This window comes from Dendroctonus ponderosae, unplaced genomic scaffold (genome assembly GCF_020466585.1).
Source record: "Dendroctonus ponderosae isolate FM_Combo_2020 unplaced genomic scaffold, Dpon_F_20191213v2 Dpon_F_20191213_3, whole genome shotgun sequence".
Classification (NCBI taxonomy): domain Eukaryota; kingdom Metazoa; phylum Arthropoda; class Insecta; order Coleoptera; family Curculionidae; genus Dendroctonus; species Dendroctonus ponderosae.
This window is the reverse complement of record NW_026018508.1, coordinates 11,261,532-11,276,713: the sequence shown is the minus strand read 5'-3', so window position 1 is coordinate 11,276,713 and position 15,182 is coordinate 11,261,532. Positions and strand designations below refer to the sequence as shown.

The window sequence follows — 15,182 nt, the reverse complement described above, 5'->3', positions numbered from 1 at the left end:
TTTCTTTCCTTTGCTTCAAAAGTAAACAATTAAGGAATGTAGACAGAACGGTAGGAAACTCTTCAACGTTGTTTAGAGAAGGATGTGAGCTTGCATTAACCAGGCAGACTTACGGGATAATATGAGCTGTTTGACTTTGACTTTAACATGTTGAGGCCTAATAGATGCTGGCCTTTCACAGACATAATGGAGTCTTTTACCGGTTTTTAGAAAAGGTGTTAACGCCAATTGGCTGTTTGCTTTAGAGGTCATTCCTATCCCTAGAAACGTCTTGTCTGTCTGCCTTTGTAGTAACACTGATTTTTAAACCAAACAAACAAGATTGATTATTTTCAATTGGACATATCATATCCTTCTTCCATCATGGTTAACTGGTCGAATCCGACTGGTAAAAGTAACAAGTAACTCACAAGTTTTCAGTAGTCATAATTCACTTATGCATGCAGAAAGTCGACTTTGGCTAATGCTAAGTAGATAATGTCTTGACCAGAAATAGACGTGATGTAATCCCTTATTTGCCATTCTAACCAGCACGTCTTTGCAAAATGGGTTCGCCAACAAAACAACGGTTCTCGAAATTAGTCGCTTCGTTCTTTTCCTTTGCCGCTTGCCGAAATGTGCAGCTCAAATCAACCAAAGGGACCTTGTTTGAAATTCCTGAAGAAGCATGTTTGAAACCGTGCCCCAGAAAAGCATGTTTAGTCTTCCGTTTAGACCCATTGTTTTTTTGTTCGCAAAGTGCATTTTACTCCAACTTGTTTTTTATTTAGTAAATTCATGGTGATTTATTTCCATTTTAATATAACTATCAGCAACAGCAACGAAAATCGTGTTGACAATTTGAAAAGGAAACTTTTACTTGTCAATGAATATTTGCGATTTCTTGCGAAAACTTGAAAATTATGCAAGCTGTTGTGTCAGTATCACATGCAAATAGTACTTACAACCAGCCAGCCAGTATAACTTTGAAAGGTTATTTAAAATAAATTCACCAGGGTCAGGTCTGGTTAGTAGATTTAATTTAATCTTCAAACCTATTAACATCATCATCTACATTAAATAATACTGTAATGTTTTCTCTTGAGTCGCAAATTAACTTACTCGAGGTACAGGATTGCAATAGAAAATGCAAAATAATAAATTCTGGCATGTTCAAATATTCAATCGATTAGGTAACATGCTTATCCACACTCTCTCTTAAAAATGTTGCAAAAAGCAAGTCGCAGTTTGAAATTTTCAGCATTTTTAGAAGATTGTTGACTAGAGGTGCTGAAAGTTTCACGCAAATTGTCCAGAACTCTGATTTTTGTCAGTTTAGTAAATGTGGGTCTCAAAACTATCGGGCTGATATTGGATGGTTTTACACAACTTTGCTCACTTCTTTAAAAATTTGCAGTATCAAAAGTAAAGCAAGTGCCAGTGAGAAAGTTTCATGTTCATTAGAAGACACTCGATTCTAAATATGCTGAAAGTTCCATCAAAAATCGTTCAGAATCCTGATTTTTGTCAGCTTTGATAATGGAGCTCCCAAAATTTGTAAATGTCGATCTGATAATGAATGTATTTACGCAACGTCGCCTTCTTCTCTAAAAGTTTGCACTTCTAAAACCAAAGCAACTTGCAACAAGAAAGGTTTACCTTCACAAGAAGGCATTAGATTCTAAAGATGTTGAAAATTTCATTAAAATCACCCTGAATAATGATTTTTCTCAGATTAGTAAATGTTCGAAAATTATAAATATTGCTTTCTCTGTACTCATTTGTTTCAAAATTCTCAACTTCTAACGAAAAACAAATAGCAATTCGAAATTTTCAATGCAGAACCGACTTTTTTGCAGACACCTGATTATCAAGATGACGAAGGTTTCAAAAAATTAAGAGTTCTTAAATTTAGTGAGCTTAGAGGGAATTTGTCATGAACAAGATAATCCGAAAAATCTCTATGTTAAACCACTGGAGAAATATTTTCGATTTTTAGGAGAAATAGTTTATACACTTATACACACATTTTTCCCTGCGATTTCTGTCGCCTGTAATCAACTTTTGTCTTTCCGATTCAATTTTGTACGTTTTGTGATCGCCTTGATCGAGAAAGCCTGAGCCTCGTTTCCACTAATACATTTGTATTCTATTTTTTTAAATTATTCTTATTACTTCGTCAAAGAAAGTCTGGCATACGTTCTGATTCTTCTTTACGACTTTGTCGGTTACTTGTTGAAATATGCATCGTCTCTCTTTCTCTCGTTCTCGCTCTCTATTGTTTATCATTTGTGTCATCTAATCGGTCTATTTGCATTAATTCAATAGTTTCTTTTAGTGTCCGATTTTGCTCTGGGTTTACACTTGCTCTTTCCTCTGCCTTGACTCTTTGCGTCCCAGCAGTTCTTTGGAATGTTATTTCTGTCATTTTTTCTTGTTCTTTTATTAAACTGTGTCTTTACTGCAGATTTAATCTTTTCTTTCTTCTCTCCATTCTCTCTCCAAGCTGTATCCGACTATGATTCTGTGTTTCTGTTGCAAGCAGTTTACGTTGCATGTATTCACGGTTTCTATTTCCATACTAAAAAAAATGTGTTGGTCTCATATAAATCTCTATATTTTCCACTTCTTTATACTATTTGAGTGTGCTTCTTCTGTTTGAACCAATTGTTTGTGATTACAAGATCATTTATCGTGTCGTTCTTCGTTCTTCGTTCTATCGTCTTCATATGTTTCATCCAATTTTTCTACTGATAAATTTAATTCTGTTCATGATGTTCAATCCTCCTTTAGTCAAACCGAAAAACGATCAACATTTTCAGATCGAATCTATCAGTTTTCGATAAAAACCACTGTGTACAAGTTGGATGTTAATTTTTCATGGCAATTCCATATTGTGCATGTGTTATTTGGACACTGTGTGTACTTTATTAATCCCCATCGTCGTGTTTATTTACAATTCATATCCTTTTGGGTGTCAAAGTAAACTTAATCCAAACTGACCGCTCAGTCGTTGCGAAAATATTTATCTTTGAGATGTTATGAGGCATTTAAATATTTGTCCATCGTGTAAACTTTTCAGCTGGAAAAATAAACATGATCGGTAAGGTTAAACGAGAAAAATTGAAATTTATTGGAAGATTGCTTGTGGAAATAAATTCATTTGATGTCGATTGGTGCGGGGCGATTATCCATTATTTGGCTGGCGCAATTACGTCCCAATTAAGTGTTTAGCTTCGATCAAAGCGAAACGTAGGAGTGAAATAACACAAAAATAGCCCAGATGTAAATCGCACAACTGTCTAAAAAAATAATTGTGTGCAAATTCACGCCGATTAGCATCCGATTAGCATGAATTAATGCCAAATATGGCCCGAAAAAATGTTTTCTGTTTCTTCATATGGAAACTAGTCGCAAATTGTATACCTCATGAGGGTCATCCACCTCGAGGCTCTAGTTTATTCTATTTCAGGTCCATGGTTAGATCTTTTAATGAAATTCATCCAAGACGCTGCCAAGCCTAATTTATTATATACGACGCATCTTTGCCTTGACCTTAAAAAACATTTGGCACAATAATGTATGAATTAACTTGCTTTTTAGCGCTGATCGAGTTTGTGTCGCCTATTTGCAATTATCAAAAAAATTACTTACATTTTATATCTATTGGGATTGCGAACAGAAGCTGCATGGAATGAGTCGTTTTGGCAAAAAATGCATTTGAGCGTGCCACTGTTATGGTACAATTTTAGCTCACTCATGCAAGAATCGAGTTGCAAAAATAGAACCGCCCGAAATTGGAGTTTGAAACATGACAAATTCAAAAGCTGTTTTTGGAAAATTTCCAAGTTTCCTTTGTGTACAGCGGCAATTGGAAATTGACTTCAAATTAATTGGCCTTTCTAACTACAAAAAAACACTCACACTATTGATTGCGGTTTGTCATCGTAACCCCGATAATTAAGTTGATTCAGCAATGAGCAATTTTTCTGTTATTTTTACATTACGTGAACAATTGTTGTAAAATGTAACTTTTAATCAGGTTGTATTTTGACCCTTTTATTTTCAGGCCGTAATTTTGATTCTTCCAGTGCGAACAAAGCTATTCGCGTTGGTAATTCCGCTATTGAAACATACGTGATACCCTGTACACATGCTGAGTCACGCTTTATTTAAAAAACCAAAGTTTGCATTCTGGTGTCGTGAATTATTTGTCTTTCAACTTTCAACTATACAATAACAGACCGTTCAAAAGCGAGCGCGGTTTAAAAAATTCGGTTTTCTGCACAGCATCGATGATTCTACGCGATCCTGTTTACATCGGGCTTTTCTAAGCGGTAGATCTGTGGTATCTTGAAAAATTCGCGGCGAATTTACGGTCAGTATTAGAACTGGGCTGAAGCTCAACAGGACGGAATGAAGTCGATTTTTTGAGCTTTTCGTGCTCGGCCGAAAGCTCCCGGTGTTAAAACGCGAAAGGGTAACCGCGCGCTCTAATGCTGTTCAAGTGCCGCAAAATGCTGAAAATCTTCTAGTTTAAATGCAAATTCGCGTAATTGACACTGAAGGCAGAATGGTGTTCACAGATACTAGTCCGGAAACTTTCGATTTGTTTTATCGCTATTGGTTTGGAAAACCTGGGGTAAGAGATGTTTATTGAGTTCGAATTGACTTAGGCAATTTTAAATTTGGTCTGTCTTTATTTTCTGCGAAGATGCAAGTTGGACACTCACATTTCAGTAACGGCCGCGGTCGTAATTGTTGGTTCATATTATCTGCTTTGGACATAATTGTTGGTTTATTTTATGTAGGACAATAAACAGCTTCGGAACGTCTTTTATGGGGTTCCCCATACGCTTCATGAAAAGTTGGAATTTAGAACCTTAAATAAGCTTTGTATGGTCGCTCTGACTTTTTGGGTTTTTACCGATGGGCCAAAGTAGTCATTAAATACATTTTATTTTTTTAGATTGGACTGGTTTTACGAGTCGTTTTCGAGACATTTTCCCACATAGTTTTCGCTTACATACCTACATACACACAGATTCAACCAAAACCGAAATCAATATTTATAAAGCAGCAAATTTTATTCCAGAATATGCAAACCTTAATGCGAATTTACATACAGCATTCGGTTTGAGAGGCTTCATAACATTTTCATTTTCGCTCAACAGTAAAATAGCTTGACTGGTAAGGAATCGACAGGCCAAATCAGAACCAGGAAATAGCTTTTAATGAAACCTCCTTCGAATATTGAAAACATATTTAACAGCCACTTCGGATTGATTTCCATTTGCACTAAATCTTCTCGATTGATCTTTCCGTAAATGAAAACTGCAACAAATGTAAGATCGAGTTAAATTAAACGGAACCTTTTTTTCGCGCTTCGAATTATTTTCCAAGTTTATGTAAACTTTTCACCTGAGGTGTTTAGTGCGAGAGTCTAATTAGTGGAAGTTTTATTTTTAGTTTATGTTAGTTAAATAATGTTTCATTTCCCTGTGTAAAAATCCAGAAAGTAGCGCAGATCTTTAGTGGTCGAATCTTAATGCCGCCATGTGTATCATTGCTTATATTTTCTACAAGTGCGTGATTGGGATTGTTAAATTATGTGTAAGTTAAAAAAAATGCTCAATTTAACCGACAGCTTCAATGTGCTTATTTATACATTGCCCGATGAGCTGATGCAAGTAGCCCGTTTATTATTTTACGTGAAGATTGATTTTAGGTGAAAAGTGTTACACTTTGGAAAGGATCATTAATAATCTAATATGGCTTGCCAATATTTCCCAAAATAACTTTTCCCCATTCCGCTAACGTAAACAAAGATTTTATTGATACGTGTTTAAGGAGCTTTTCATTTACCAAACCAATAAATTTGGACTTTGCTTAAAATCCCAACAAATCTGATTCATATCAGACCTCAATCGGTCTTCCCACTTTTAACGCGGAATCGCCGGAATGCTCATTTTCTCCGAATTCCTCAACAGTTTTAAACATCTATAAACCATTAGCACACGAAGACTATCATAAATTGAAACGAAATCCTGCTAAATCCTTGTTCAACATAGGACATTAGTTATGTACTGATATATAGCCGGATTATCAGAAAAACCGGCTTTAGTTAGGTGTAAATATTTAAAACTCAATTTCTTGGAAAGCCGATAAATTGCTGCTGTCATGGTCGCGAAAGGATTTTACGACTCTTTAATAATAGAGACCATGCCCTTGAATGGCATACACCCATTATAACAAATATACATGCAATGAGTAAAATCATAATTAAAAACTGTAGTTCCTGGTTGGATCTTTGACAAATGGGTTTGTTAACCTTAGAAGAAGATTATAGATATAAATACATTATTTGTATGTTTATATTGAAAATTCTGTTAAGAAAGAGTGTAGCGAACATGTTCATTACAAGGAGACATTACAAGAATATAAAAGATGTTTGTATTTATGATTAGAGTCGGAACTTATCTGTTAAAACTTGGTCTTTCCGATCGTCAGAACTGACTGTTTTAGAGTTTTACTTGCCCAATTATCCTTAGATTGTTATTTTACGGTATTTTTATTTAAAGAAAGATGATTTTTGTTTATTAAGACGAATCAGTTCGTTTATCAGCACGAAGTGTTAATTTCTGATAGTTTTGTAAAAGTGAACTTTTTTTGAAAAAAAATCGATTTCCCACCGTGTCCCAAACCGCAGACATTGCTGCTTATTAATAACACATATTTATTTCTTATGGTTTCAAGATTCCCACGTTGTTTAATGCTTATCTTGCATTCATTGCGTAATAACATACATTTTATTGGATATTTTAGTATTTATTAATTTTTTGAAACGCAGTTTATTATCGTGCCCATAATATGTGTTCGGTGCTGATAATTGTGCTTTTAATTTTCCTAACTTAATAAGCAAATAATAAGCTAATAACAGCGTTCCAGCGATGTTTTCCAGGCATTTGCTATATGAATTTTATCAATAATTTTGAGCAAAATATACTTTCAATTTTAGTAGAAGCTGTGGTGTCCAATTGCAGTCCAGATTATGTTTCTTTTCATCAAATGCTACGTATATTTATTGAAATTCTGGTGAGTTGGTCCATGCAATAAGGCCATTCCTTTGAATCCATAAGGGTTTTCACGTGCCTGCCTAAAAAGTCCAGCAGGTTGAGATCTGGAGATCAATGTGGCCAAGTAATGGGACCATCATGGCCATTCATCGGTTTTGATACTTTTCATGTGAAATTTAGTGGCAATTCAGAATTGCACCATTATGTAAAAAGGACATCGTTAGGTCTGATTTGAAAAGAAACATCTCATTGTTCAAATTCCCGTCAAAAAATGTTCAAATGGTTCAATAACTTTATTAATAATTATTCGGGTCCAAACTTTTACGGAAAATCTTCTCTGAACATTCTTTTTTGTGTAGGGTTTTGTAAGGTAAATGTAGCTTAGTCACAGAAAATAGTTCTTCATATCGAGATATATCTTCATATATAAGACTATTCACATGATGGTTGTTGTTACTCAGGCAGTTAAACTAACATTGCATAAATTTGCGCATGTTTTTCATTGTAATACAGTAAAAGCATGTTTTTCCTTCATTCGATTCGTGTGCATTATCACAGATGATTTTCAGTTGAAACAATGTAGAATCATTACATAACGACAATTTCCAACTATTAATAAACCTCTATCAGCTATTGTACAAAATGTGTAGGTTTATCTGTCCATCCTTGGTTAAATAGCAGTATTTATTAGCAATTGAACTAATTCCTAACGGAAAGCAAATACAAATGTTTCACAAAAACCTTTAAGCGTCCCCGATATAAAAATAGATTTTCTAGGTGTGGAGGAGGAAAAATCTGATCTGTTCCTGAACCAACCTGTCAAGCATCTTATCAGAATTTATGGCATTAAAAACCGTAGAAAATTACATGTGCTGATTGATTTTCGATTAATCGCGCAACATGGAAAGCAATCCGGAATCAATGTTGAAAACGCCTTGCCTATGGTAATGAAACCGACTAAAAATATGGCAAAAACTCGCTTTATTATTGCGATTATTCAATTGGAAACATAAGAGATTAAACGCTTTTCAAGTGCTGTGGGCAATAAAGTTTTTCATTAGCTCGATGCCAACCTGCCAGAAATAGCCTTGGATTTATGTACCGCCATTAAACCATCTGGTTTTCTAAGACCAAACAATTAACCAGACATAACCAATTTCATCTTCAATAAATGTTCAACTTCATATGGCGATTTGTCGCCCCCCTGAAATAACTACAAATTGCAATTTCCGTTTCACCTTCGCTCGGTTGATTCACAATTTAAAAACCAATTTGTCCATCTCTTTGCATTCACATCAGCCTCATGGGTTTTTAAAGACGCAAAGAAGCGTTCTTGTGTCGCTATAGAAACTGCAATGGTAAAGCCGCCAGAAGAACGACTTCGGCACTTCTCGGTCCGGGTGATCCCAAAGATGTGGATAAAAACGAGCGATCCCGAACAGGACTCCATCCGAGAGTTTACAGGGAGACAGGGAGTCTGGATTCTGGATTCCGACAATACAAACGGGGCGTGTCGCTCTACCGCATTACCTGATGTCCGGCGTAAAAGTCGCGTGTAGTTCAAACTGCATCAGCCAAAAGAACCAGAATGTGAAAAATGCCCGAATCATTCAAAAAGCCGCAACAACGGGGCGTGATGTTGTGATATTTTTAGTTGTAGCTGCAGTTCTGTGATTATGCACTTTGTCCGAGTTGTCCCGATTCGGCGTTTTGATGACCGGAAATCTGTGATAAAAATATTTTTATATTGTCCTTAGAGGAAAAATGTCTGTGAAAAAATCCCAATCGCAACTCTCGTTGAAAAGCCACAGTTCCAGGAAAAACGACCGAGCCTTGAACGACAGTACTGCGAAAATGTTGTACCAACTGGCGTTTACCGTTTGGCACGTGTCCTTTCATATTGAAAACAAATCACAGGTAATTCGAGTTGAAAATTGCCATACTATTTATTAAAACCCAACTAGCGTGCGGTATCAGTCATCGATGTTAAAAGCGATTGCTTCATATGATTTGGGACTCGAATTCGGTCATTTATAGTGCTCATTTGGACAAGATCAGCATTGCTTCATGCAGGGAACTATGAGGAATATTAAATAGTTGAGAAACAATTGGGTTCCATTTCCATTGAAAATTGTTGAATCCCATTTAGGTTACTAGCATTTAAAACAGTTGTTGCTCTTGTCAGCTGAATGCTTGATTACTTGTTCTCAGTCAGGAAATTTCATGTTTTCAATTAAACATTTTCAGTTCATTTGCTCTCAAAGTTCAAAGTGACTGTTCATCTTGACTTAGAATCTCCCTCAGAATCTGCTCTCTATCCAGGATCTAGTAGAATGTTTTTTTCAAATGCTATTTCCTGCATTTTCAGCGTTTTCGATCATGCCCCGTCAGCAAGTTTTTACATCCTGAAATCTGAATTGTTTTGTTCAATTTCGATTTCAAAATTAGGAAAATCTCGTGCTCTTTTTTGGAAGGAGTTATATCCAGTCCATAATTTCATTCACTTTCGAATAGAAATCCAACTCTTCCTTTTCTAGGAACTTTATTATAAAGATCTTCATCTTTTCCATTCGGCAATTTATTATCATTTGCTATTTCGTCAACAAGTTTATGTGATTCCGCGTCAGCTGAATCACAATCGAGATATGCAAGATCTCTTACCTGGTTCAGTTCTTTTGTAATTCAATTTTTTTTGAATTTTTACCAATAATTTACATGTGAATTACAATTAATGTAATACTTGAATCATCATTGCTTCTCTTAATCTCAATTAAAAACTTTGCAAAAACGTTCAGTTTCTAAAGGAATTTTTTTGCATCTTTTAAAATTTAAAATATATTTCCTAGCAAAAAAGTCCATAAAAGTAGAAACAAAAAAATCGTAGACGCTCAAAAATTAAGCAAGAAGGCATTATGGAACCATAACAGTAATATTTTGAAATCGTGGAAATCGACACCAGCAAAATAACTGTGAAGAAGAGGAAAGCAACAAGAAACAAACAGTAGGGTGATCAGGGGAAATGAGAACTCAATTAAAAAAGAACAAAAATTCTCGGAAAATGCACATATGAGAAAAAAAACAAATATATGAAGCAGAAGAATCGGTACCCTAATGCTGATACGTGGTAACCCATTTTAATAAATTGGTAGAGGAGCCACAAAACAACTGCTAATAAACGCTTGTTCTTGTGTTGTTTCTTAACGTTAATCTGTTGTTTATTTCTGTATTTTGTTCTCTCTGATCTGTGAAGAGCATCTGGTAGTGTACGATTTTTTTATTTGATGCATAAATATGTTTTTGTGCGTTACCAGCTATCAAAATTAGCTGGCGATATGAAGGAAAACAAAGGGAACATTTTTGTACACTTACAACAAATTAGAGAGAATATAGAAGAGCAAAGAAGCTGTAGAAAAGAAAAATCGCAAGACTTGCTTTTGCTTATTTTGCGTAAACGATAAAATGCATTTTTAATAACATAATAAGCAACTAAACTATCTGGAAAAGCAAATTTTCAAGACGTCTTGGGAAGAAAAAAAGCAAAAAATTAACATCAAGTAAAATGAAAATAAATAATGAATGTAGAATGAAAATTGAAAGTAGTAAATCTAGGTATGCAAACCCTGTAATAACTGTAGGAGGATGAGTACAGCTTTTAAAAAATATGAAAAAATAAGAAACTTCGAGGAAAAACTAGACATCCACTAGAGCACGAACGAACTCTATTTTGCAATGAACAGTAAATTATTACGCAACCAGAAAACATCTAAGAAGCACCATACAAATGTGCAAATGTCGAAGTACAGTTCTTAGGAAAAACTCTAAAAGTGGACAAATTAAGAATAGAACTAGATACAATCCATATTAGTTTTCAAGTAAAGAAAACAGGGGGCACAGAGGAAACTTTTATTGAGAATGAAAAATTGAAAGCTAGTTAACTAAATATGGAAGGCCAAATTTATACGTTGAGGAAATGCGCAAGTACTTCTATTAGTTTGCAAAGAAACGAAGCATGTTTGATGGAACGCTACAGGGTGAGACAAAAAACCAGAAATCCAACTAATGCATCAGCAACATCCGACATCTACCTTATGACTTAATTAATAGTATCCAGATCTTTAACATCTTCACTTTGTAATGCGCGCAATCAATCAAAACGTCTGATCAAATAAACTCTTAACAGCATAAGTGATTAAGTAGACGCACGGAACTACATTCGGATTGCTTTATTTTCTGCAGCATTAACTCTGTGTTTGTTTTTTCCCTTTTGGATGTATATTATAAGAGGCACCCTGTTCTCGGCAATCGACTGCAGAAGATCATTCTTTATATTTAGAATGAAGGAGTTGAATTCGCTCCATTGCAATGCACAGAGGGATCGTGTGTTTATTTACATGCGGTGCTGGGTATTGAGAGATTTTCATCAGATTTTTTAGAGTACGCGTTTAAGCGTTTTAAAAAATTTTAATTACTGTTCAAACAGTAATTAAAATTTTAGCATATTAGAAGTTTCATGTTTCGGACATTTGGACATAAATTGAGGAAATTATCTTTGCAACATTAAACACATCATTTTCGGGTTTTATTTAAGCAGTTCTTATTCCAATTTCCAATAATGATGATTGCAGATATTGAGTTAAAACACACTTTATTTATTCTTGCCTGCATTCGATCCTTAAGCAGTAGGCAAATCATTCAGTAAAATTACCAGCTGCAGGCAATGTGATTCACAAATCAATATCGATTATTTTCATAATTAAAGGCCAATCGATCGACTTTCAGCTTATAAAGGCCCGTCGATAAATAATTCGCCATTATTTATTTACGTATTTACGCACAACCTAATTGCGTGGTAATGTGGCTTTTTCTAATCTCCGGTAGCTCGGACCTAATGACTTCGTTAAACTCAAAGGCAAACACGTTTTCCTCATAATTAGAAAATTACACATAATTCCGTATCCTAGTTGCGGATAATTTTCTAGAAACTGTGGCACATGCAATATGTTATATTGAATAATTGCACTCTTTATAGGTTTCATTATGGTAATAAGGCTTTTATATGGTTCCAATAATTATTTTCGATAATTTTGTCGAAGTCAATTATTTCTTGAGGATATTTGTAAATGGATATTAGCACTAGACAATTAGTGATATGTTTAACAGTCCCCTAGTCGTCTTGTATAAAATGATGAATGCTGAAAGTGTGGGATCAATTTGTTCAGTTGCTGAATGTTTATTCGATGAAACAAGGGCAAAAAACCGAAACGCGTTAAATTAGCCACTAATGTGCTATTATCTATAATCTGCCTTTTTCTTGACCAATTGGTTCTATCTGTGGGAAACAAAAGCCGTCCAAATGTACACGTTTTGCCAAACTAACAAACGGTAAGATAGCTAAAATAAATAATCCCACGAAAATTGACCACACCTACAACGGTCTCGAAAGCATGTTGGCGCCATTCTGATAACGAACATGTATATGACTTGGTTGGCAAATAGTCAAAAAATTCAACAAATATTGCACGATGTGGAAATGAATTAATTGCTTTCTGACATACAATTGATGTTTGTTTGTTTTCTTTCGGTTTCTATACGATTTTCTTGTTGTTTCAGCATACCCATGATGAACCATACAAGAATGGATCGGAGGTTAATAATAAGGTAAGATATCGTCACTTTCAATTAATTAAATTTACTAATTATCAGAGGGAATGGGTTTTGAATTGTTGGAGAACGTTTTGTTGCAATTCATCCTCTACACTTTTCAGTCCAATTTTACTGAAATCACACCAATCATCTATGCACGCAGTAATTCAATGCCCGTCTCGGTTTATCAATTTTTACGAAATCAATCTGCAAAGTAGTATAATTAATTCAGCATAAACTGATGGATAAATAGACGCACACCTTCGCGTTATCTCTTCGATTTATCGGCTAAGCGTAATGTTAATTCAAAACATGGCAATTAAAACGTGCCCGTACTGGAAACTTTAGGTTTTTCTTTGTTGGACTGCGGTAGGAAGCTGAAGGGGAAGTTGCAGTTGAAAATTGTAAGAAGTCCTATTTTATAAACATACTAAGTTAAAATGTAACTCTGATGCTTCTAAAACTCGCATATTTGGCGCAATGGGATCGCAATTTCCATACGTTTTAGAACAAGAAATTTTATTTACAAAATTATTTGAAGAAGATTTTCAAACCTGAAATAATTGTTTGGAAAAACCAAATACATTTTGCAAAAATTAAGCATAACTTTCTCCAAACTCAATTGTGAAACATTTGCCGAAGATATTTATATAAATAACCGTTGACATACCGATTACGAACACTCACCATTACTGTATAGAATAAATGGACAGTTAATAGTCATTGCAATAAATAAATCGTTGTTCATATGCAAAAAAATCTCACTATTGATTTCACTTGATATTTAATGGCAGAATAATTTATTGCCTTATTTGCCGTTGATCGTATGGGGCCTAATAGCACCGGCATTGTTTAACAGTAACAACAAAACCGATTTTCCTTCTGAGCTGAAGGTTATTCATGTATTCAAACGGTCATTAGCTGAACATGTTAGTTAGCATGTTGAATATGTAATGAGGCTTGGTAGTATAAGGAATTCATCAAAATGCTAAGACGACTATAAACTACAGTTTCTGTAATTATTCTCTGGAGACGTTGCATTTTTTCCACTACACTCAGGTGAAAATTTCATATTTCGTATTTTTTTCTAGATGTTAAGATCGACATCTTTCAATGGCTATGGAGGGGCGCTTACCAGCCAACCCAGAACAACCAGACCAACCAGCAACGTTCAAGGGACGATGGATTTGAGCTATGTCACAGAAAGGATCATATCGATGTGGTTTCCTGCTTCTGTTACCTCCCATTCTTATCGGCAGGGACAGAGGCAGGCAGCTCATATGCTTGGAAATAAACATGGAGATAACTACATGGTAAGTTCATATGGGAAGCAGTGCAAACTTTTTCATATACATGTTCCTTAAACAAATAGAATCTGCAAAGGGGCTCAAGGCTTTTCTTGTGTGTTTCAAGTGAAGTGAATTGTCTTAAAACTGAGAACTGAATTATTTTGTCAGTAACTAAAAAATATATACATATAATGTTGGTCTTTACATTCCTTTACTTTCTCCGATTGTTCCTTAGGTTTCGCTGTTTGTTTTGTTCTTTTAGCTTGCCTTTGATAAGCTGCAGGGTGCAAATGAGAATTTGAAAATCAACTAAAATTCGCTTTATTTTATTTCCGTTTTCGAAAATTGTATCATTTTTTTTCAGTTATTTTTCGTACTCATTCCGATTTTGACGAATGGAACGAACACATTTGTTGCTTCAAGTCAACGCGCAAATTTATTCCTCTATTTCATTACGTGCTGATAGGTAAAGGTGTGCTGAAAGTCGATATTTGCTCAACACTCGGCTTTGATATCACTCAACATTGATTTAATCTAATTAGCTGCTGCGAGCTGCGATTCCATTTGATATTTCAGTCAGTCCTTAAAAACCAGTTCGCATTTTTCTCTGCGTGTCAAGTCAGTGTGTTTTTTTAATTATTTGGCTAATTTTTCTAATTTTTTAATGTATTATTATTAATCCGAGAAGATTGAGAAGCTGAGCCGGTATTGTAAAAGTTGCTCTCATCCAGCTCTTTGTGGTTCAAGTTTTTTCAATCTGCAAAAATCTTATTACGACTTATTTTTGTACGTTTCAATATTGTCTTCAGGGGCGGATCCAGCTTTAAAGTCAGGGGTTGTGCAAGGGTGGCGCAAGATTATTGCAAAATTTCATGTTTTCCGTCCCGTTTCTCATGTTTCTCGGAAGCAAAATGAGCAAGAACGCTCGTTTTTACATCACTCCAGAGATAACTAAATGGCCTTTATTCGAAGTTTCTCAAGAACCATTTGCGCCACAGAATTCGTTTTGGCATCGTTGGATAGAGAATTGAAACGTCGATTCAGTCGTAACAACGTGAGTGAGTAAATTCGAGTAGTTTTGAACCAGCAAGCGAAATTTAAATATCAGACACTTAGGTGCAAGATTATGCCAAAATTTCATGTTTTCCGTCCCGTTTTTGCTCATTTCTCGGAGGCAAAATGAGTAAGAACGCTC

General features: G+C 35.0%; 1 protein-coding gene across 13 annotated transcripts in view; it reads left to right on the top strand.

Moving 5' to 3' along the window:
* Positions 1-15,182, top strand: part of LOC109546699 (tensin-1) — a 123,938-nt gene that overhangs the window by 76,748 nt on the left and 32,008 nt on the right. For 11 of the 13 annotated variants that reach the window (XM_019917758.2, XM_019917762.2, XM_019917763.2 and 8 more), the window contains 2 exons: positions 12,666-12,713; positions 13,790-14,011. In XM_019917758.2, the coding sequence (XP_019773317.2) occupies positions 12,666-12,713; positions 13,790-14,011 (270 nt within the window). Of the gene's footprint in view, positions 1-4,233; positions 4,622-8,804; positions 8,973-12,665; positions 12,714-13,789; positions 14,012-15,182 lie in introns of those variants that run through there. The other 2 variants (XM_019917766.2, XM_019917765.2) reach the window with 2 other exon arrangements.